This window comes from Misgurnus anguillicaudatus, chromosome 17 (genome assembly GCF_027580225.2).
Source record: "Misgurnus anguillicaudatus chromosome 17, ASM2758022v2, whole genome shotgun sequence".
NCBI classification, from domain to species: Eukaryota; Metazoa; Chordata; class Actinopteri; order Cypriniformes; family Cobitidae; genus Misgurnus; species Misgurnus anguillicaudatus.
Window position 1 is genome coordinate 36,194,880 of NC_073353.2, and position 22,031 is coordinate 36,216,910.

Here is a 22,031-nt window from a genome sequence, read left to right on the forward strand (position 1 = left end):
AGTCACGAGCCACCACTGCTTTTGACAGCCCTAATTTAATGTATCACTCCACAGTCTCTTTTCTCACACAATTTGTTACAAATGAAATGATCAATACTGTGTGTCCAATTATGTAGTCAAGAAGGTGTGTAATATGCGGGAAAGTCTACATACAGTTGGTTGGATGTATGTAGAGCAGGGTTTTTCAAACTGGGGTCCAAAAAAATTTAATAAAAATGATTTAAGTAGCCAATTCTTTAAGTTTGGAAACAACATGATGTTTTTGTAATATCACAAATGACTATTTATCTATACAGTTTAAATATATCTTAATAATTCAACAGAACAAAGTATATACATTATATGTCTTTTTTTAAGAAAGGTTCCTATGCAAAAGGTAATCACATTTAGGGATCCTCCTTGCCATAATGAACAAAGCATGCATTATTGCAGTGTAAAGTTTACTGCCTCTGTATATTTAAATTGGAAAAAAAACATTGTAGGCCTATTACAGAATTTTAACATAAACTAATCATTAAAAATGATCATAAAATATTCATAAAATATCAAAAATATTGTATAACAACAAATCTAGACACAATTAAACGGGTATTTCACGCAAAAATTACAAAATTTTCGTAATTCGGTATTGATGCTCCTATCATTTTAAGAGCAGACGAGCCTTAACCAGGAAGAGCAAAATGATCCAATCAGAGGAGCCCAAACAGAGCCGTAGCCCTCAGGTCCAATCAGAGCAGCCCAAACAGAGCCGTAGCTCTCAGGTCCAATCAGAAGAGCCCAAACAGAACGCAATTCCGCAGGTACATGATGCTGCTAAAAATATAACGATGATAACAGTTAGTTGTGTACAGACAGTCGCGGTAGTTTAAGTCTTACCTCGTGTTTAATTTTGGTGTTTTATTGTAGTTTATGTCACGCTGAGAGGAAATTTGAGGAACAGATAATGGCTGATGCTGGAGATGATGTTGATGATCCACCCAGTATGAGCTGCCCACTGGTGACTGTGTCACATCTCCCAAACACTACCGCAGCTGGTATGTCACTATTAGCAGAATAAACATAATGTTAAACATTGTGAAAAGTAGGCAGAGTATTCATGTATTCATAGCTTTTCAGCCTCGTTTATCAGTGTTAATTTTTCTTTCCCTACTAAAAAAATAAAACATAAGCTGGTGATCTGGTTTTAGCTGGTGTAGCAAGCTGGTCTAGCTGTGTTTTGGTCACAATTTAAGATGTTCTAGCTGGACCAGCTGACCCGCCAGATTTGCCAGGCTGGGAGGATCAGCTACTGCCACCTTAAACTAGCTAAAACCAGCTTCCAGCTTATGGTCGTCTTAGCTGGATTTTTCAGTAGGGTTTTCCTGGGTGATTCTCACGAAAACTTGGTTTTAAAAATGTCAAGCATGAAAATGTAAAAATTGCTTAAATTTACTTTTTTCCCCACCAGACATTGAAAAACAAAGTCTGGAGTAAATGGGAACATTAATTTAAAAACTTTTACTTAACACTTTTTGTAACATAATTTTAAAAAATTAATCCTAAAAAATCTCATTACCCCAACAGTCAGAAAACATCAACACTGACATATTTTCAAAATGACATGATAAACCTGAAAGAACATAATTTGGAGATTCTGCACATGCATTTAAAATCAAAGTATTATGCTTCTATTAATTAAATTAACATTTAATAAGCATCTGTTGCGGTAATGATAATCAAAATGCTGTGTAAGCATTCTGACAAGACAATATTTCAAATTAACTTTAAAAAAATTATCTTACCTGGTAGCCATCTTGAAGTAACTGGTCCATGTGCTTGGTCACTCAAAATCAAACTTTATTAAAATCTGTATGTGTGCTTAAACTGTTCTCAAAAAGTGTTGCGGAGGATGAGAACATCAGGCATGGACACATCATTTTCCTAATTTTTCTTCATTATTGTTATACATGAATATTCAGTAAATATTTTTTCTGTCATTTAAAGTAGTCTAGCAAAACATCCATTTAATATTTTTGTGTTAATTTGATTAAATTACAACATAACGCATGTTCAAACACAGCCGGACACATTGCGGTAATGAGAATTTCAGCAGAAAATGAGATAAAATTTACAATTATAAATTCTTATGTTGAAATCACACATTGTGCAAGCTAGAACACAGTATTGTGTTAATTCTGATGCTTTTTAATGTTACTATATTACACATTTTAAAGCTAAAATCATTAGTGCCATGGTGTTTCAATGGTTTCGTGAGAATCACACATGTATTGTATTGTACTGATGAAGCTTATGTATCTGATGTGATCTCAGGGCGTAACCTGAAGGAATGGCTCCAGGAGCAGTTCTGTGATAAACCCTTGGAACAGTGTGAGGACATGCGTCTACATAACGCTGCCTATGTGGGAGATTTGGAGACTATAAGGACCCTCCTGCGAGAAGACAGCTTTAAACAGTGAGACTTCAGTGTGATTAAAGAAGTATTTCGCCTCAAAATAAAAAATAGCCCCCCCTCAAGCCATCCTAGGTGTATGACTTTCTTCATTTTAGCTGAATTAAGAGAAAACGCTTCCCTGCCGTTGACAAGTTTTTCCGGCAATCCATATTTCTGCTATTATCCAACTTGTGAAACCCAGAAGCAACCCCTTAGGGGAAACAGTAAGAACTCTGTGTATGTTTTAATGATCGCTCTGAATCTGATCTCTATCAAAAGTTCTTTACAAAAATGCAACTATCTCAGCCTTTTGCTCAAAATGTGGTATTTTTGAAGAAACCTACCCATATTTTAAGGGGTGAAAAAAGAGCACAAATGAAGGTAGGATGAAACGTTTTTGTTTGAAAGCAGAGGGTGTGTTCTGTATTTTGTATGTTTATATATTTAAAGGGACACCATGAAACTTTTTGGCCACTAGGGGGTGCTAGACACGTATTTTTCACTTCTAGCGCCCCTAGAGCCCACAAGCGCCTCAGCACTGTCGCAAAGGAAAGGAACTGGCCAACCTTAAAACTAAACTAAAAACTAAACACTTAAAATGCTAAACGATCAACATTTTGAGACAACAGGGAGAAACGCAGTCATGTTACAACTTTCTGATGAGGAACTCGTCGTGGCAGAAGCAATTTCTCATTCTGAAGGTTGCAGCCTCCGGATGTCTTATTTCTAAGCTGTATACGTCATCAAGACTGTCTTATTTCACAATATTAACAATTACAAAGTTGACTATTATACTTAGTTAATCGTAAATTGTTGCAGTATGCTTATGACTTGCGAATGTAATGCTCAGTTTACCTTAATAAACCAGGCTTGATGACGTGTGCAGCCTGCATATTTGACCTCCGGAGGCTGCAGCCTTCCAATTCAGAAATGACCAGACGTATTTCCTTGCCTTTTTCGAAACAAATATTGTTGCATCCTCTCTCTCTCCCTCGCCACCAGGATTTTCCGCAATGGCGCTCGTTATTCCTCTTTTTTGTGTGAAAATCGCTCAAAATCCAAGTAAACCGATGCGTTTAGGTCTGCCGCTTTGTAATACGTCACGCGAGTGACAGCGGAACGCAGCAAATGAGGAAGAGAGAAGAGAGAAACGCTCGGATCTGATTGGTGAATGAATAGAGTTTGGTTTTACACTGTGAGCAAGTTTGAGTGCTATAGCATCCTGGATTGTAATGTAAATATCATAGACACAGTAAAAGAAAGGTAAATACGTGAACACAGCATCTGAATACAGGGAACTATATGCAATATAATCGCCGTAATTTATAAAGAACATCGCATTTATGTATGAATCAACAGTTTATATAAAAAATTGCCTTAAAGGGGAATCGAACCCGGGTCGCCCGTGTCATAGGTCCGTGACACTAAAGACTGTGCCACAGAGTCACATAATAGAAACTGCTCTCTACACTCCTTAAGTAGCCTCCAGCAAAATTCACGTTAAAAACAAATTGTGTGGAGGAAGTGACGTATGCCGTAAAGCAGTCAAATTTTGTAGTTTTTTTTGGTGCTCTGGTTACTACCACAAACCCTAAGTTTTAAAGGCATTCCATGCAGTTTGACGTTTTTGTCAAACAGCGACCCCTAGAGTCACTGGGGAAAACTTGCAACTGTCGTAATTTCGCACGCCCACTCTGTACGTACCTGTAAGGATAGTGTTGGGCGTGAGATGGACTCCGAAGATAATGACCAGGGAATGTTTCACAATTTCATACAAATATTAGGCTACTGCATGTCTACTAAACTACAGATGATGGTAATAGGATAATAAGAAGTTTATGCCAAGTGTAGAGTAGGCATATAATAATAAAGTAGCCTACCGCGTTTGCTGGCTTATTACGTTTTTACAAGATTGCAGCTTAATCACAAGTAAACAGTCTATAGTCTAACGTTATGTCTACTGTATAGTTGTATTTGTTTTTCAATTGTAATGTAAACATTACAAAATGCATTGACAAAGTTAATTGTATACGTTGCATTATTTCATAACATTGGCCGTTATTCGTAGGCCATAAGAAATCGAAATTAGACAAATGACTACGTACACATCACAACACAACACTTGAGTTTAGATGGCCAAAAAAAAAACATGTAAGAGAAACGAGTGTTTTTTAGCAGGTCTGCTAAATGCTCTTATGATCGTAAGCTAGCTAGACCCTTGTTGAAGTTATTTTACTGGTGTTATTATCAACACTGGATGAATGAACAGCTTAGTAAAAAAATACACACTACAAGCAAGCGCAACCACATACAACATAGACCGCAAACAAATTTACAAATAAGAGATTTACTTACTTGTCCATCAACAAGATCGCCAGATCAGCATCCCTTTTGCATCCAGGGCTGTCTATTAGCTCACGCCAACGAGTAAAAACCTGACCGAGTGGGACTCTTGTCCGGTTCCTAACTCGGTCAGATTCTCTTTTTCGCTTTCTACTCTCTTCCGAACGGGTTTTCTTAGCTGTTTCCCTCATCGAGCATCACGTCTCAAATGCAGGCGTGCAGTTGTTGTTACAGGCTTGTTTGACTTCATGCAGCGCTGCAGGAACCGACAGCCGGATGACGTCAAAGTGCCGTCTCGGATCATTCTTCTCGCGGTACTTTTACATCATCCGACTGCCGGTTCTTGCAGCGCTGCACAAAGTCGAACAAGCCTAACGTGTGTGACGTCGTTGCCGTAAAGCAAGTCGTGATTCTCGTGAGATTTGTCAGGGGCGGTTCTCTCAAGCTTGCATTGCTGGTTCTGGTAGCGGCGTCCTTCCCGAGCTTCAACAGGGGGATGATTCGCCATACTATGACGTCGTTTACCATCGAAATGACTTTGAAGCTGTTATATTAAGGTAAAATAACTGCATGGTGTGTCTTTAAAATACGAGTAAAAGTGATACAGACCCCGTCAGGCTATGGTAGACATGTCATTCAACCTATTTAAAGTCGATGTACTATCACAAGGGTCTTGAAAATTTATTATGAAGGTTGAAAAATTACATGGTGTCACTTTAAAGAAGAACATTTTCTAGAAGGCATTAAACTTTTGTGAAAATCATAAAAAATGCTGGCGCTGACTTGCAACTATGTAAAACGCTGGCGGGGAAAGAGTTAAATTATATCCTGAAAATTTTCAGCTTTATAATGGCATTGGATAGTGCCCCATTTTTTTAGCTTCAAAAAATGAATCCATGCGGTTATTAAAGGGACACTCCACTTTAATAATAAATGCAGCAGACATAAAAATATTACGCAGCGCCTGAAAATAGTCCCCTGCTATTGAAAGTAACCAAGGGGACAATTTCAGGCGCTGCATAATATCATTGCGCCTCCTGCAGCCATGGTACGGCAGCAAAGTCCTTGATTATTACGCCGGAATGAAAGTATAGTCCTAGCCATATCTCAACTTTTAATTTTCCGTCGGTCTTAGTACACGATGTAACTACAGAAAAGTCAAGTTTTAAAAAGGAAAAATATTGAAACTCTTTGGTCATTTTTTAGGCGCGATGCTAATGGTCTAATCAGATTCAATGGATTATGCTAAGCTATGTTAAAGTGGTACCGCCATACCCGGAGATCAGCTGAATGGATTCCAAAACTGTAAAAATTAAATGTTTAACTCTAGGGGAGCTGGAAAATGAGAATATTTTCAAAAAAGTGGAATGATCCCTTTAAATGTCTTTAGAGGCAAAGCGATGGGTTTCACTGAGTTCACAGGTCTTTTTTGTTGTGTTCCCTATTGATTGAGCTCTCTTTAGTGTACTGGCTTGTGTAAATCACACTGAATTGTGTTTTAGGCGGATCAATGAAAAGTCAGTATGGTGCTGCGGGTGGCTGCCCTGCACACCCCTGCGTATCGCTGCCACGGCCGGTCACAGCGAGTGTGTGCATTTCCTGATCTCTCAGGGAGCCGATGTAGATTTGGTAGACGTGAAGGGACAGACCGCTCTGTATGTGGCTGTGGTTAATGGCCATTTGGACTGTGTGAAGATCCTTTTGGAAGCTGGCGCTGATCCGAATGGCAGCAGACATCACCGAAGTACCCCTTTATACCACGCCGCACGCGTGGGTCGGGTGGACATCCTACAAGAGCTGATCAGGTGGGAAAAATCTATAATTACACCTTTTTCCTGTTAATGCAAACCTCACCGTTTTTTGTATTTACTTGGGTATCATCACTATGGTTCATTAGCTGCTATGTGCCCTGTCATACACACAGGTTTAATGCTGATGTCGATGTAGACCACCAGCTGGGCCCCAGACCCTTGTTTAGTGCCCGCATTCTGACTACTCTGGTGGTCTGTCCGCTGTACATCAGCGCTGCATATCACCACCTCCATTGTTTCCGGATGCTTCTACAGGCTGGTGCCAACCCAGACTATAACTACACCGGCCCCGTGAGCAGAGAGGCGCTGACCAGAGGCCTGGCTTCATGTCTTCTGGATGCGGTCCTGAGACACGGCTGCGAACCTGCATTTGTAAGCTTGCTGCTGGATCACGGCGCTGACCCGTGGCTGGTCCCGTGGGACGAGCCTGATTCCGATGCTATGGGTCGTGTACGGGTCAATCCTGAAGCCCTCTGCATCTACCAGGAGGCCAGAAGTAAGTCTTGTTTTTAATGTCATTGTGACCCATGATGGGTTGTTCCTACACTGTGGGATTTTTTTGCGTCATCCTTTATGTATTGGATAGGATAATAAACACACTATTTAAAAAAAATGGTCAATGCGTGAAGTATTTTGGCAATGTTCTTTATGTTGTAAGTGTGCTTTATAAGAGGAATGTTATTTTATGAAGTTGTTCGGTAATCATGTGTTCAGAGTGTCGTGTGTGGCTCTTCATGTCAAAATATGTTTTCCTTGCGTCATGTAAACCTACAGCGGGGAAAATAAGTATTTGACACATCAGCATTTTTATCAGTAAGGGAATTTTTAAGTGGGCTATTGACACAAAATTTTCACCAGATGTAGCCATCAAGCCAAATATTGAATTCATACAACATTTCACTTTATTTATTATGACTCAACTTGTATACTTAAATGTTCTGATTTCTTTGTATGAATTCAATATTTGGTTTAATGGCTACATCTGGTGGTGCAGCAACCACGTATTTTAATAAAACGCATGATGCACATAGCCTAGCCCCATTCATTCCTTAGGATCCAAACAAGGATGAATTTAGAAGCTACCAAGCACTTCCATGTTTTCCCTATTTAAAGACATGAGAAGTTACACGAGTAAGTAAGGTGGCACAAAATAAAACGTGGGGATTTTTAAGCGGATACAAAATGAGAACTATATTGTATGGCGGAAGAGCACTTAGTTTGCACCACTTTGACCTCGGTGCGCAGTAACATTATCACTCCTGACTGTTCCCCCTCTCTCTCAAACTTCCGTCAATATTACTGCGTCTTTAAGTAGGGAAAACATAAAAAAGTGTTTGGCTTCTAAATTCATCCCTGTTTGGATCCTAAGGAATGAATGGGGCTAGGCTAAATGCTAACACATTAACGATGCACTGTACAAAAATTAAGTGTACACATTGAAAAAAGACAGGCATGTATTAATTTGTCTAATTTGAGGTAAGAACATAGTAAAATATTGAAAAAACGGTGGTGTTTCCCTTTAACATACCTAACATATTCTCACACAGGACGCTCAAGGAAATTGACGCATATGTGTCGTATTGAGATCCGGAGGGTCATGGGGAAGCATCGCTTGTCACGCATCTCATCTCTTCCGTTGCCGGACACCATTAAGAACTTTCTTCTCCACAAGGAATGAGGTGGATCTGCTGCTTCATTCAAACAGTATTTAACTCACAGGTGTGAGTGTGGACACTTACTTCCAGCACCGACAGACAGACAGACAGACATATGGCAGGTAACTGAAGGTGATGGGAAGGCCTTGAATCTGAAAACTTTATTCTCATTAACTGCACTGATTTTGGGGGAATGAATTTAAATATGATAAAATGAAATCTATTGAACTGAAAGACAGTGATGTATTTGTAATGGTACATTCTCATTAATAAAGGTACAAAAGCTGTCACTGGGGCAGTGCTGGTACCTTTTCAAAAAGTACACCTTTGCCCCTCAAAGGTTTTATTTTAATACCTCAGAGGTTCTAATACATACTGTATCTCTACCTAAATGGTACATGTTAGGACATTTTAAATGTCGGAGTGACAGCTCGTATACCTTTTTTTCCGACAGTGTGGCATCGGACATACTCCAACTACATTCATAAACATGTAAAAATCACAAAATTTTATAAGTAAGGAATTTTATTAGTAAGGGAGAGCGGGGCACAAAGTAACGCACATATTTCTGCTACAAATTAACACTTTTGTTTGTGGGACCTACCGTTCTTGTAGCATGGGTGCCAGACGAACTAAGCCCCGCCCACAACATTTCAGGTCGGGAAATTCGGTCCGTTGTGGTGCAACTATGCTCGAACCAAAGCTGCTCGAACCAATCAAATGATTAGAAAAAGCTTCATACGATGATGAACAGATGATCAACAGTAACGTAATCAACCACGTCACCATAGAGCGCTTGTGTTGAATCCGTTTACAACAAAGACGGCTGCCGCTGGAGAATTGAGATGTGAAGATTCTGCCATTTAGTCTGTTCTAGAAGATATCAACAAGGTGGATATAACTAGCGGTCGTTGCCAGCTCCTTTTCGGAAGCCCGTGGATGAAGTTCATCTAACTTACAAATGGTAAGAGATAGTATAGTCTGTATGACTTAGTACATAACTCACAATGTCATGATAAGAATGAAATGTTGTAAACATAGTAAGTGTCGATGTACGTTCGCTAACTCAGCTTTACTACAATTATAATGTTAGTCTCATTGTAGCGAAATAACTAGCAGTTCAGGTCAAGCTGCAAAAGGACAGATGCCATTTCAACATACGTCGCACACTCGGTTGCTCTGATTGGTTGTAGGTCTATCCAATTGAGTGCAGAGGCATTTTTTGTCCTGGTTCGGTTGAAACACGGCCCATAATCACAGCCCAATGGAGCGGTATCAGATTCAAATTCTGACTACAATTTTGAGTATGACAATGTTATTCATCAATTCATATACCGTACTTTCCGGACTATAAGCTGCACCGAAATATAAGCTGCATCTTTAAAAAATGCGGCATGAAGACGAAAAACATATATAAGTCACAGTGGACTATACGTCGCGTTTATTTAGAAAATTATTTCACAAAATCCAAGCCGAAGAACAGACATTTAATCTGGAAAGGCAAGTTATTCAACTAAACATTAGCAGACAGAACAGCAGGCTGAATAGATGTCTGTACGTTAAAATAATATTATCAGTTATTTAAAGAGTAACTAAACCCGAATCCAACTTTTTTTAGTTACTGATCTGCAAGAATGATGGTTTATTAGTGCTGTTCATTGATTCTAGTAAGTTTTTTGTCATTTGGATATAAAGTGTTTCAATACTACAATATATGGTGTAAAAACCAGTCCCTCCAGAAAAACGCGATTGTGTGATCGCGCGATATATTGCATAATCAGCCAAAGTCTGCATATTTATGCGGGGCTGCATTTTTTCCAAATACGACGCACTTTCGCCCCATTAATTACATATTTCCGCGCACAAAATATGCGGGGCTTGCATGATTTCATAATCTCCGCATTTTCGTAGCAAAAAGTCACATATACATTAGCAGAAAGTTGAAAAATGTTGCATTTACTTCCCAAAAGCGCAGCCGTGTCCTCTATTCCCATGGCAACGTTATGAAGTGACTTTATTATGTGACGTGAACATCATTGCAGCTTTTGCAAGTTTCCACAGTTTTTGCAAGTTCCGCAATTTTCGCAAATTCCCGCAATTCCATCGCATAAATTGCATAAATATCCCGCATATTCCATCGCATTTTTTAAGAAAACGTGCCGCAAAATCGAGGATTTTTGCCCGCAACAATCACAAAAAAACTCTGTGTTTTTCTGGAAGGACTGAAAAACGTCTGAGTGCTGCCCTCTTCAGGTTGAACGGTGGCTACTGCAGTTGAATTTTCCTATTGGATGTTGGGTCCAAAAAATGACTCGTGACGTAAGCAGGTTCAAGCTCACTACGCCCTTGTTACGATCTCACCACACACTTGGTACGAGCTTAGTTCGTCCCCTCTATCTCTGCTGGGATCTGCCCACTTTTCTTGCATTTTTCAAATATTGCCAGTGGGTGGAGTCAGGCTCTGACCTGGGGTTTAGTTATGCTTTAAACCATAAACCATAGCATACAGAACACACCTGAAAGGTTGAATAGGCTAAATTAACCAAATAAGCCAATTAGTGTGAAGTTCGCATACTCGTCATTCCACATCACTGAATTCATTGAATTACATAAATACAGGAGCAGCATATGGCGGACTCTCGCTGCTGTAGACGGTAATGATGTCTCTTGCCTCATAAATGTTAAAATTAATTCATACTGACTTACAAGCTGCACCTGACTATAAGACGCAGCACCAGCCAAGTTATGAAAAAAACGCGGCTTATAATCAGTTTTAGCAGTAATAACATGAACAAGCAGCTTTCGTGGTCATCACGTAACTTACGGTAAACTTCGCTAAGAATAAATAACAACAAAGTCCTTTTAAAGTAGTTTATTTCTGTAACAAGCAAAATAAACAACACGTAGATTACCTAGGAAACCAAAACATTTGTTGTTTCCGACGTGGTATTTGTTTAAGAGTTTAGTTTAGCAACTAGTCAGACCAATAAACAAACAGAAACCTGAAGTAAAGTTCTGACCAGACGCGCAATCGCGTGACCGCACGTGCGTCCGATGAAACCGAAAAAACCCCGATTAAGACCGACAGAAAATTAAAAGTTGTGATTTTTTAAGCAGATATGGCTATACTGTCATTCTGGTGTAATAATCAAGGACTTTTCTGCTGTAACATGGCTGCAGCAGGCATAGTGATATTACGCACTGCCCGAAAATAGTCCCCTGCTATTGAAAGTAACCAAGGGGACTATTTTCGGGCAGTGCATTTCGGACATATTTTCAAAAAAAGTGGAATGTCCCTTTAATGGTAACACTGTGTGACAACCAGTGTTGGGTGTAACTAGTTACTAAGTAATTAGTTACTGTAGTTTAATTACTTTTCCCTTGAAAAAGTAAAGTAAGGGATTACTCTTATTTTTCTTGTATCTAATTATAGTTACTTCTGATGTAACTTAATACTATAATACAATAGTGGATTTAACATGGTTTAAGTTTACAATTCTCACTATAAACTGGTTGATTATTAGCATTAATATTAATGAGATGTTGGCTGTTTATTAATACTTAATAGTAGGGATGCACCGATAGGATTTGTTTGGGCCGATACCGATGCCGATTTAAACAGACAACTTCTGGCCGATACCGATGCCGATACCGATATTAAACACTTGTATACAATACTATACAGTTGGTCTATTAGCTAGTTTATTTCTGCATCAAATTATTTTTACTGAACATGGATTGGATCTAATTAACAGTCAACTGACCAACATAATAAGAGAGGCACAAATTAAGCTAAAACAAATATAATAAACAGCATGACAACCTTCAAAGGTGGTTTTTGCTATTCAGCATTTATTTGATAAACAACATTAACTCGTTTTTTACATTTAATGGATTTCTTTATGCAGTTAATTAATAAACAGTCGGTATCGGCCTTTCTCGTGCTGTTGCCGATATGCCGATGGTTTCAAATTCATCAAAAATTGGCCGATAAATATTGGCGGCCGATACATCGGTGCATCACTACTTAATAGCACATATTAATGCCTGATTCTGCAAAACCTTATTCTACATCCTTATTAACCCTCCCCATTTCTACCAATACTTAAAATTAACTTCTTTTTTATTAATAATCAGTAGTTGGAGTATAATGAGGCAAAAGTAGTTAAAAGTTAGTTAATAGAGAGAATTGGACCCTAAAGTGGGACCAGAATAATTGATGTACTTTTATATATTTTTTTTTCGAGCCATTTCAAGCCTATTCTTGTATCATGTACTAATATGATTTAGAAAGTAATTAGTAATAAGTAATTAAATACTTTTTGGAGAGAGTCATTTGTAAAGTAATCTAATTACATGATTGAAGATGTAATTAGTAACTAGTAATGAATACATTTTTTTGAGTAACTTACCCAACACTGGTGATGACATTTGACAACTAACCCCGCTGTGTAAAAATGTCTTCAGCTATCAGTCACTAGGAGTTGCTGACATGTTTCAAAATGAACAAGAAAATACAGCCCATTCTCACTCCCCAGGGCGTCAAAATCGGAAGCATGTTCAAACGCCTTCAGCGTCAGTATGAAGACATGAAAGGTGCCCCTATGCTTCACTATATCGACGAAATGGGAACTCCGTTGCTTTCATGCTAATCCCTCAGCGTCGGATATAGACGAAAGGGAATCCCGGAGGGTGGTGCCGTCGCGTTGTGCGACGATCGGCGGGATCATGCCCTTCTGGACGGTAACTACTCAATTTTTGTTCCAAATTTTTTACCATTGTCGCTTGGGGTTGGGGTTAGAACAACTTTCTGTTACATAAAATTACATCCTAACCCAACTCTAACCCCAAGCGACAATGGTTTAAAAAACAGAAGACAAAAAGTATAAACCAATACAGAGATCCTAACCCAAACCCGAACTCTAACCCCAAGCAACAGTGGCTTAAAAATCAGAAGACAAAAAGTATAAACCAACTGACATCCAAACCCCAAGTCTAACCCCAACCCCAAGCGACAATGGTTTAAAAATTGTAAAAAAATTGAGTAGTTACCATCCAGAAGTGGCATGATCCTGCCGATCGTCGCATAATGTGAGGGCATCACCTTTCAGGATTCCCTTTCGTCTATATCTGACGCTGAGGGATTAGCATGAAAGCAACGGAGTTCCCATTTCGTCGATGTGGTGGCGCGTGGGGGCGCCCTTCACGTCTTCGTGCTGACGCTGAGGGCGTTTGAGCATGCTTCAGATTTTGACGCCTTGGGAAGTGAGAATATGTTGCAAAATAATATAAGGTTGAATTTAGTGACTCAACTAAGAAATAAAAAAAAAACTAAGATAAGGAAATGTACTTTTATGTCTCCAAAACACTCAACACCTAAACGAAAACAAATCAAAACTTTTCACAAATTCAAAGGAGATCATTTTGAGACAGTAAGATAAAAAGACCAAAAGCACAAACTTTTTGGCCCTGTTTAACTATGCAAAGAAGCCGTGTTAAAATTAAACCGGCGGTAGTTTGTGCCCTGCTCACCCCTACTCTTAAAGTCTCTGGAGATCAAAAGTCTGTTGTTGTTTCTGCACTTTAAACCATTTTGTTGTCCTCAACATTAAAGCTGGCATGGCTTTGAAAATAAATTAAAAAACATTTTTATTTCAACAGCCTTCATTAGAACTACATTACCTGGCCATAGATTTGTTTATCCTAGTTGTTACTATTAATAATTGTACTTATTTATTGAATGTAAAAGGATTGTAAATACTCTGCTTTGTAACACGTTTTACCTGTAATGAAATCACTGTAACGCACTTCTGTGTCATATTGCTTTAATGAACGTGAATGCTGAAGAATGCTCGTATTTTAAAAGTGAAACCTGTAGTTGCTAAATCAAACCAAAATTTTCCTATATAATTCACACCTGTGAGCTTTTATATGAAGGCACTTTAGGCTAAACATCTGGGCTGTGTGGTGTTGTGGTGCTGGCGAAAATCATTGATGGTAATTCAGTGTGCTTTAACCCACTGTTAATGTTGTAATAAAACAGCCCTTATTAGAGATTTACTGTACAGTCATACTTTTAATTTTGCTTGGGTTGTTGCAGCTTTAATATTTCAAGTTTATTGAAAATTTGATGATATCAGTGCTTTTTGATATGAAGTGAGTGATATTCCCACACGTTAATATGCTGCTGAAATTGCCTTAAATTATCCCCGTATTGTTTCATTTCAATACTAAAAACTGCATTTGGAAAAACCTGATCTCTGGTCTTACTGGTTTGTTTGTTGTTAGTATTTAGCCTCATGGTTTCTGATTTACCCTTAGGGGCTATTATGGGCACATTGTCTTTTTCCTCTCAACATTTGGGTTATTAATATATATACATACTGTATAAACGTAATTATCATTCGGCACAGGAAGTGATCTGTACTAAAGTTTCTCATGCAGTGGTGGCCTTAGTACTGTAGATATCATGCTGTGCTATCATATCTCACCATCATATAATGGCTCCTGATAAGCACAGATTTCCCAGGCTTCATCAGTCATTGGGTTTAAATGCAGTTTTCCTTGTCAAACAATAACTTAACTGTGCTTTGACATTCAAACCACAAACTGTGGAAAATGCAAAGCCTGGGAAAGCCTGAAATCTGCCAACAAATTACCAATGGACTCGTAGAGAACTGCAATCCTTGTATCTGTATCTGGGGGAAATTCAATTCAATAACGGGTTCACACACTTTTAAGTGCACTCTTGAGTTACTTGTCATTTTCTCGCAGTGTATTTTTGCTGTTTTTACAGCAATCAAACATTAAATAATGCTCAAATAGCCAGTATCTGTATGTTAGCAGCAGCAGTCGTCTTTACCACAGGGTTTTTAAACAGGTGCACCCCAAAATGTTATGCTTTGATCGGCCAATGTCAGGGGCGGGACCTTTAACATCCTTGGTTTAACCCTTAAATGCACATCTTGGGTCTTTAGAGACCAATAATGGCATTATTGCACAATTTAACATTGTATTTTTTGGCATCTGTTTAATTACAAAATAAATTAAAATGACATATGTGCAATTTCGCGCAAATGTCAACCTTATCAAGAAAAGTCACGTTTTTTACCACACTCATATCTTAGATGTCAACACTTCACTGTAAACCCAAAAAGTATAATGTACTCATTTAAAATGAGTGAACTGTGATCAAACCTGTGAAAAAGTTTCTTAAAGGACAAGTTCGGTATTTTACACTTAAAGCCCTGTTTTCAGATTGTTTATGATGAAATAAAACAGTTTTGACTGAAACCCGGACACATGATGCTGGCCCGAGAACCTTCAGGTATCTATTGCATCACCTCCCACCTCCGCAATGGCTGCATAGGTGCACTGGAACAATCCTTCCTAAAAATGCATTAAAGCTCACATAACACACGCTGTTTCTGCATTTCTGATGTTAATCTGGAGTACCTATAGAGTAGTATGACATCCTTTATATCTCCAAAGAGTCTTTAGTTTAATCAGATTTATAATAGAAAGATTAGCTTTAGCTAATTTTTCCGATAACGTACGAAATAATGAAGAAGGAGGAGGAGTAACTACCGCAGGTGGAGCGAGTACGAGTCATGCAACACTATACAACACTGTTTTAACTTATGATTCACTACATGTTCGTGTCATTTATATAATATGCACGCGCCTATTTCCAACATAAGACAGAATTCAGTCTTACTTACCGCGTGCAACTCGTGACCCGGTTGGGAAAATCCAGCGCATCAAACACACACGCAAAACTCCGCTGCTACCTCGGATAATAAAGTATATCCATTGTTTTCATAAGGCTGGATTTCTTGTCCTTACATCCAAAAACACACTTCTTCATTCGTGCCATTGTTGAGTTTTGAAATTAAACAAAGCTGTCGCGTGATGTGATGTTTGTAAGTTCTAGCGTCTCCTGCTGATTGACGGGTGGGCGGGGTTTTCCGGGGTGCCCATATAAAGAAGTGATACGTATAGAAACCCCTGAAACATCAGTTGGACCCTGTAATCGAAAAAAACTTTCCGAAACTTGTACGAACCCTGACGAAGTGCATTTGCCACAGAAATACTCTGTAACACGTCCAACTGCTTTTTTGACACTTTGCGTACGTTTAGCATGAGGAAACAACTCTATAACTGTGTTAATAAGTCAGAATGCTTGAAATACCATTGAACCACCCCTTTAAACTTTTGTTTACAAAGACGTGAAACCCACCGAGTGGCCAGGGGTGTTCACCGATATGCCCACACAAAAATCGCTGCAAAAGATGCTTTCCAACAGGTGTTTTAGCATTCGTTGTAAACTTGTGGACCTATTTTTCCAAACGCCTCACACCCGTACATCCTTCCGTTGAGAGCTTGAATAATAAACACTCCAGCCCAGTTGGTGGCGATAATTCGTCTTTGCCAATTGCAAGAATACAAACGTTCCCGGCGCGGAGTAATACTGTACCTCACAGCACATCTAATACAAGTCAATGGAGTTGGACAAAAACTACAATAAAACCTGTTGGAATGCGTCTTTTGCAGCAATTTTTCTGTGAGCATATCAGTGAACACCCCTGACCACTCGCTGAGTTTCACGTCTTTGTAAACGAAAGTTTAATGCATTTTAGGAAGGATTGTTCTTGTGCACCTATGCACCCATTGTAGAGTTTGGAGGTGATACAACAAACATTCGAAAATTCTCAGGCCAGCAAGCATATGTCCAAATTTCAGTCAAACCGTTCTATTTCATCATAAACAATCTGAAAACAGGATCGATTCGATTTCGATTCACAAGCTATCAAATCGATTAGATTCTCGATTCCGATACTCCTGCGGATTTTTATACTCGATTCTCGATTCAACTTAATGAATATAGATTTAATACAAATACCATATTTATAAAAAAGAACAGTGAACATACGTTTACAAGGGTAATTAATAAAAAGAAATTAAGAGCCACAAACCTGTATATTAAACTCTTATATTTTAGGTACACTTGGGTACATTAAAACGGAACACATCTTTAATTTTCAAATGCATACAATTATGTTAAATACAATACAATTTTGATGCAAAATGAAAAATATATGCTGAAAAAAGTCAGAACAGTCTAGTGGAGAAGAAATCGATTCGTGGCCTTTGAGAATCAATTTTGAATCGGCCATGTAAAAAAACCCAGATTAATCGAAAAATCGAATTTTTTTTGCCCAGCCCCAGTAAAATTGTAGTTGTAATATAAATAAATGCAGTATAACAGTTTTAAATATAGTGTACTTAAATATTAAATAAAATAAAATGTAAACTTTTAAGTTTGGATTAATTGTAATTTATAAATATTCTTTACGTAAAAATTTTGGTTTAAAAAAAGTTGGTTTACTTAAAAATTTGGATGTACCTTCAGTTTGAACAAAAGTTTGATTACTCTGAACTTGTCGGGTTTTTTCAGTGTTGGTGGTTTAAATACCCATGCAAAGTCTTGGTTAAAGTTTTTAAAGCATTTTTAAAACTATTTTCCATAGTTAGTTAAGTGCAGATTTAAAAAATGATCACATCTATAACGACGTTGTTTTTTTTCCTTATAAATCTGTATACAACATTTTTATTAAAATAAATATTAAATGTTCTTTGAATAGCCCTCCCATCTTCATTTATTATTCACAAAATTACTGCAGATGTTGTCTCCCAAAAACGTGTGTCTTTTTTGTCACATCCATAACCCATGCGGTTGATTCTCACGAAATCCAGACTTAAAAGGTGTCCAGCATCAGGTTTTTTTATAAGCCATTGGAGGATTTTTTTGCACATATAAGATTATGGTCTGAACTTACTCTAACCATTATTTTTAGAGGATTTAAAAAATATTTCCTATAGAATTATTTAAATTTTTTAGATTATCATTATCAAAAATTATCATTACCGCAACATGATATTGCAATAAATATACGCATTTACGAACTCATGTTTCGGTAATGAGAACTAAAAAGTCGTCTAGGTACTATGACAAACAATATTTCAACTCTTATTTGGAGAGAAAAAATAAGAACTGCTTACCTGGTAGCCATCTTGAGTGTTACAGTCAATTATGTCTCTTCCAACAAATTTTTTTTAAATGTTAGTTAATTGAGGGCTTAAACAATGATTAGAAATTGTTGCAGACTCAGAGGATGAGAAATTTTTTCTTGGACATTCATATTCCTTGTCTGATCACCAAATACCACATGTTTCTTTACTGTTAATGTTTATATAACATGCACTGAAGCTTTTGATTTTTTAGACGTTTTAATTATAAATATTTTCATGTCAAAGAACCAAAATCCAGTCATGGACACATTGCGGTAATGAAAATTTTCCCCTTAAATGTGAAAAGAATTGGTTTGTATGATGTCATTTGAAATCACGTGCAAAATAGTACATGAAAAGATGTTTATAACTGTATGCTTCTTATTTTTATACTATTACTTTGAATTTACTTTTTTATAAAAATGTTTCATGACACCTCATAAGTCTAATTTCGCGAGAATCACCCATGCATGTTTCCCTCTATAATAGAAAACATGCTTATAGACAGATTTTTTTTATGTCTGAACTCTATCGTCAGGGGTTTAGGAAGATATAAACAATATATTGGTTCAATATATTGGTAATAAATGAATTCTCTGAGAATTTATATTTTAAGTTTTGACCACATGCATTACACTGGAATTGCCAATATGCCTTATTTTATCATTTTTAAATAGTAGGACCGTTTTATACATTGTATGTATAGCTCAGTGGTAGAGCATTGCAATATCAATACAAAATGTCATGGGTTTGAACCCTGGCAACACACACTGATATTACATATTTATTACATTTGGCATATATACAAATAATAATAATAATAATTGGTGAAACATTCATGTATTTAAGGGTTAATGTCTAAAGACTTATAAAAAAAGTCTTGCACATTTCAAAGCTATAACCAGATCATTTCAGTTATATCTGAAATATTAACAATGTGCTTGTATTGAACAGAAGATGATTAAAATAATATTTGTCTTTGAAATGATCTTTGCAGCAGCTGTCAGTTTAAGTTTATTGTCAGTCTTATGAGTGTGATGTTTGCTCTAGATGGCACTGTCTTCATGTGAACCCACATCTCAAAAGAAAAATGTAAGGACAAAATGGGTCTTTTGTGTATCTGTTCTCTGTTTTTGTCAACAACACTGAACTATTTCACATTTGCAAATGTAAGTTTCACTAAATATTAAACACTTTTGTGCACACTTATTTTTTATTTTTTAGATCATCCAAGCAGGCTATATAATAAAAAATTTGCTGGTGTGTCTTGTCGAATATAAAGTAATACATGCTTTTCATCTGTCATGTTGTTTTTCCATCAGGTGTAGATTATTATGTTTTTCTGTAGTTTTATGATGCCCCAAATTGCATTTTTGTCTCATAAATGTATTAATCTTGGTTTCCAACCACAGACAATTTCCTCATGTATTTAATTTTGGTTTTAACGGAAACTCAATTAACTACATCTTAGCATTTTATATGGGCTTATAAAAGTGCATGTGCATTTGTGTCGGGTATAAAATCACTTATTTCCCTTTTGTTACAACTGAATAACAGCCAGCTGCATGTTGTTTAGTTGAGTTTAATCTGGTATCTCTCCTGTCTGAGTCATTTGCACTTGCGAACTCATTGTATGTTGCCTTTTAATTGTAACACGTTTTTTGGAACGGAGACCTCATACTTTAAATATTTTTTTTTTATTTCCTCTCATACTGCTGGGTGTTTGACAAAAAGGACAGAATGAAAACAAGACATGAAAGCTTTTTTTGTGGATAATTTGTAGATCACATGTGATTTAGATCAGGTAATATTTAAGCTCTGCTGTTCCTGCCAGAAAAACACACTAGACGTCAAGAAATTAAAGCCTATTGATATACGGTCCAAGTAAAACAGTGTTTTTGTTAGTTTTTGTGCTGGGTCAATATAACAGGAAAGATTGGTGGGTAACAATTAAATAAGTGTCGGTAATTTTTCATTTTTTTGTCATGCACACGCACAATCAATTACCGCAGTATTTCCGGTGCAGTTCAAGCGGTCGTTCGCGTGTCAGATCTCAGTGTGTGATGTGCTATTAACAGTAAAGGAAAACGACATTTAAGTCTGTGGCTGAGTTTAAGGCAGGAAATATTGAATGGAAAAAAATGTACCAATAAATTTTTTTTGTTTTAATTAGGAAACCAAAATTGCTTAATGGCTCTCAATTTGACTTTTTTCCAGAAGCCTTGGCAGTGAAGTGCGGTGACCGGCAGAAGATAGAATCGCTAGTGAATGTTCCAGAATCTCTGCCCTTGAACATTTCAGATAAGAAATAGGCCTACATTTGCAAAGAAGGCAAACATAAATCCCAAATTACTAAAAAGTCAAAAGATGATTGATACCAGTGGTGGCGTTTGTGCAAGAAGTCGTATTGCAGGTCAGCAGTCTTGTAGCAGTGAGTTTGTATTTATTTAGTCTACCTTTGATTTATATATTGTGTAGATTAGATTAGGGGTTTCCAAACTGGAGGGCACAAGATGATGCTAGGGGCCCCAGTTTTATTACATTTTTTTAAATCGTATTTATCATAAAAATCAGTGTAATCAAACCTCAGAAAAATTTAGGTATAACCAGGCATTGTATAATTTAATATGTTTTGTTTTATTCAGATTTTAAGTTTGAGATGTTTTTTGTTTTTAATTTTTTTGGGGGGGCACAAAGGGATGCACCCTTCACAAACGGGGCGGCACTGCGAAAAGTTTGAGAACCACTGGATTAGAAAATGATGGTTGCTTTATGACTCAACATTAAAGTGGTAGTATAATGTATTTAAAAAAAAAAAATGTATTTGGTGTAATATAATGTGTTAACATGGTTTAACCCTTTACCTGGCACAGCCCTTTTTGAGTGGGGGGTGAAAAGGTGATGTACCCCTTCAAATGAATATAACTCATTTTTTAGGCATTTTTTGGTGTAGAAGCTTAATTTGGTCTTGTTTTAAAGAAGACACTTAAAAGTTTGTAATGGAAGTGTATGGGGTTAAAATTATAATATAATCAAAAATTGTTATGGCAATTTAAATTTACTGTAATAAATAAAAAAATAATGCAATATAGTATAATTTTATACATACAATTATTTTAAAGTTTGTGTTTGTGGTTTGCTGTGATGTTTGCTGCATACTCTTGTCACAAATTAATAAATTACAGTCACTGCATTATTATTACTGCCAAAAGGTTTTGAAATATGAAAACTACATTCCAACAATATATAGTTTGTCGTGATTAACATTTACATGAAAAATATTGTGCCAGTTAACGGGTTAAGATAAAAAACTTTATATTTTACACTGTAGCCCCTCTTTGGCCAGACTTTCTAAAATGCGTTGATTTTTACAAAGCTCATTGTTCTGGAAATTGAAGTTTGCTTTGATTGGCCAGCTACATTGTGATTGGCAAAATACCTCAAGCCTGTGATGGAAAGTTACGCCCATTGCCATAATCATAAACCGCAGCTTCCAAAGCCATTTTAATGACTGTTAATAATGTTGTCAGTATTACCATATGAGAGAGTGGCAGATCTAAAAATAACCATATTTTTTACCCATTTGATTAAAAATTGCACTCCAAAAAACAGCCTTAACTTGTTTTTAACTTGACAAATGGCCATGGTATAAGTGGGATATTTCTTATCTTGTTGTCTTTTCACCGCCAGTTGTAAGCAAAGAACAGAAGATACCATGTA

The 22,031-nt window shown here is 37.1% G+C and overlaps 1 protein-coding gene across 2 annotated transcripts; it reads left to right on the top strand.

The window, feature by feature from the left end:
• Positions 1-704: 704 nt before the first annotated feature.
• On the top strand, positions 705-20,966 carry asb1 (ankyrin repeat and SOCS box containing 1). 2 transcript variants are annotated; one of them, XM_055215653.2, is made up of 6 exons: positions 705-800; positions 907-1,034; positions 2,311-2,452; positions 6,277-6,579; positions 6,699-7,081; positions 8,133-12,632. In XM_055215653.2, exons 2-6 carry the CDS (start codon positions 944-946, stop codon positions 8,261-8,263), a joined length of 1,050 nt encoding a protein of 349 aa, XP_055071628.2. In that variant the 5' UTR covers positions 705-800; positions 907-943; the 3' UTR covers positions 8,264-12,632. The 2 variants fall into 2 exon arrangements, 1 of the variants encoding a protein (XP_055071628.2); XR_008646955.2 differs by lacking the exon at positions 705-800 and adding an exon at positions 20,529-20,966 and having other exon boundaries at positions 811-1,034; positions 8,133-8,362.
• The last annotated feature ends 1,065 nt before the right edge of the window (positions 20,967-22,031 follow it).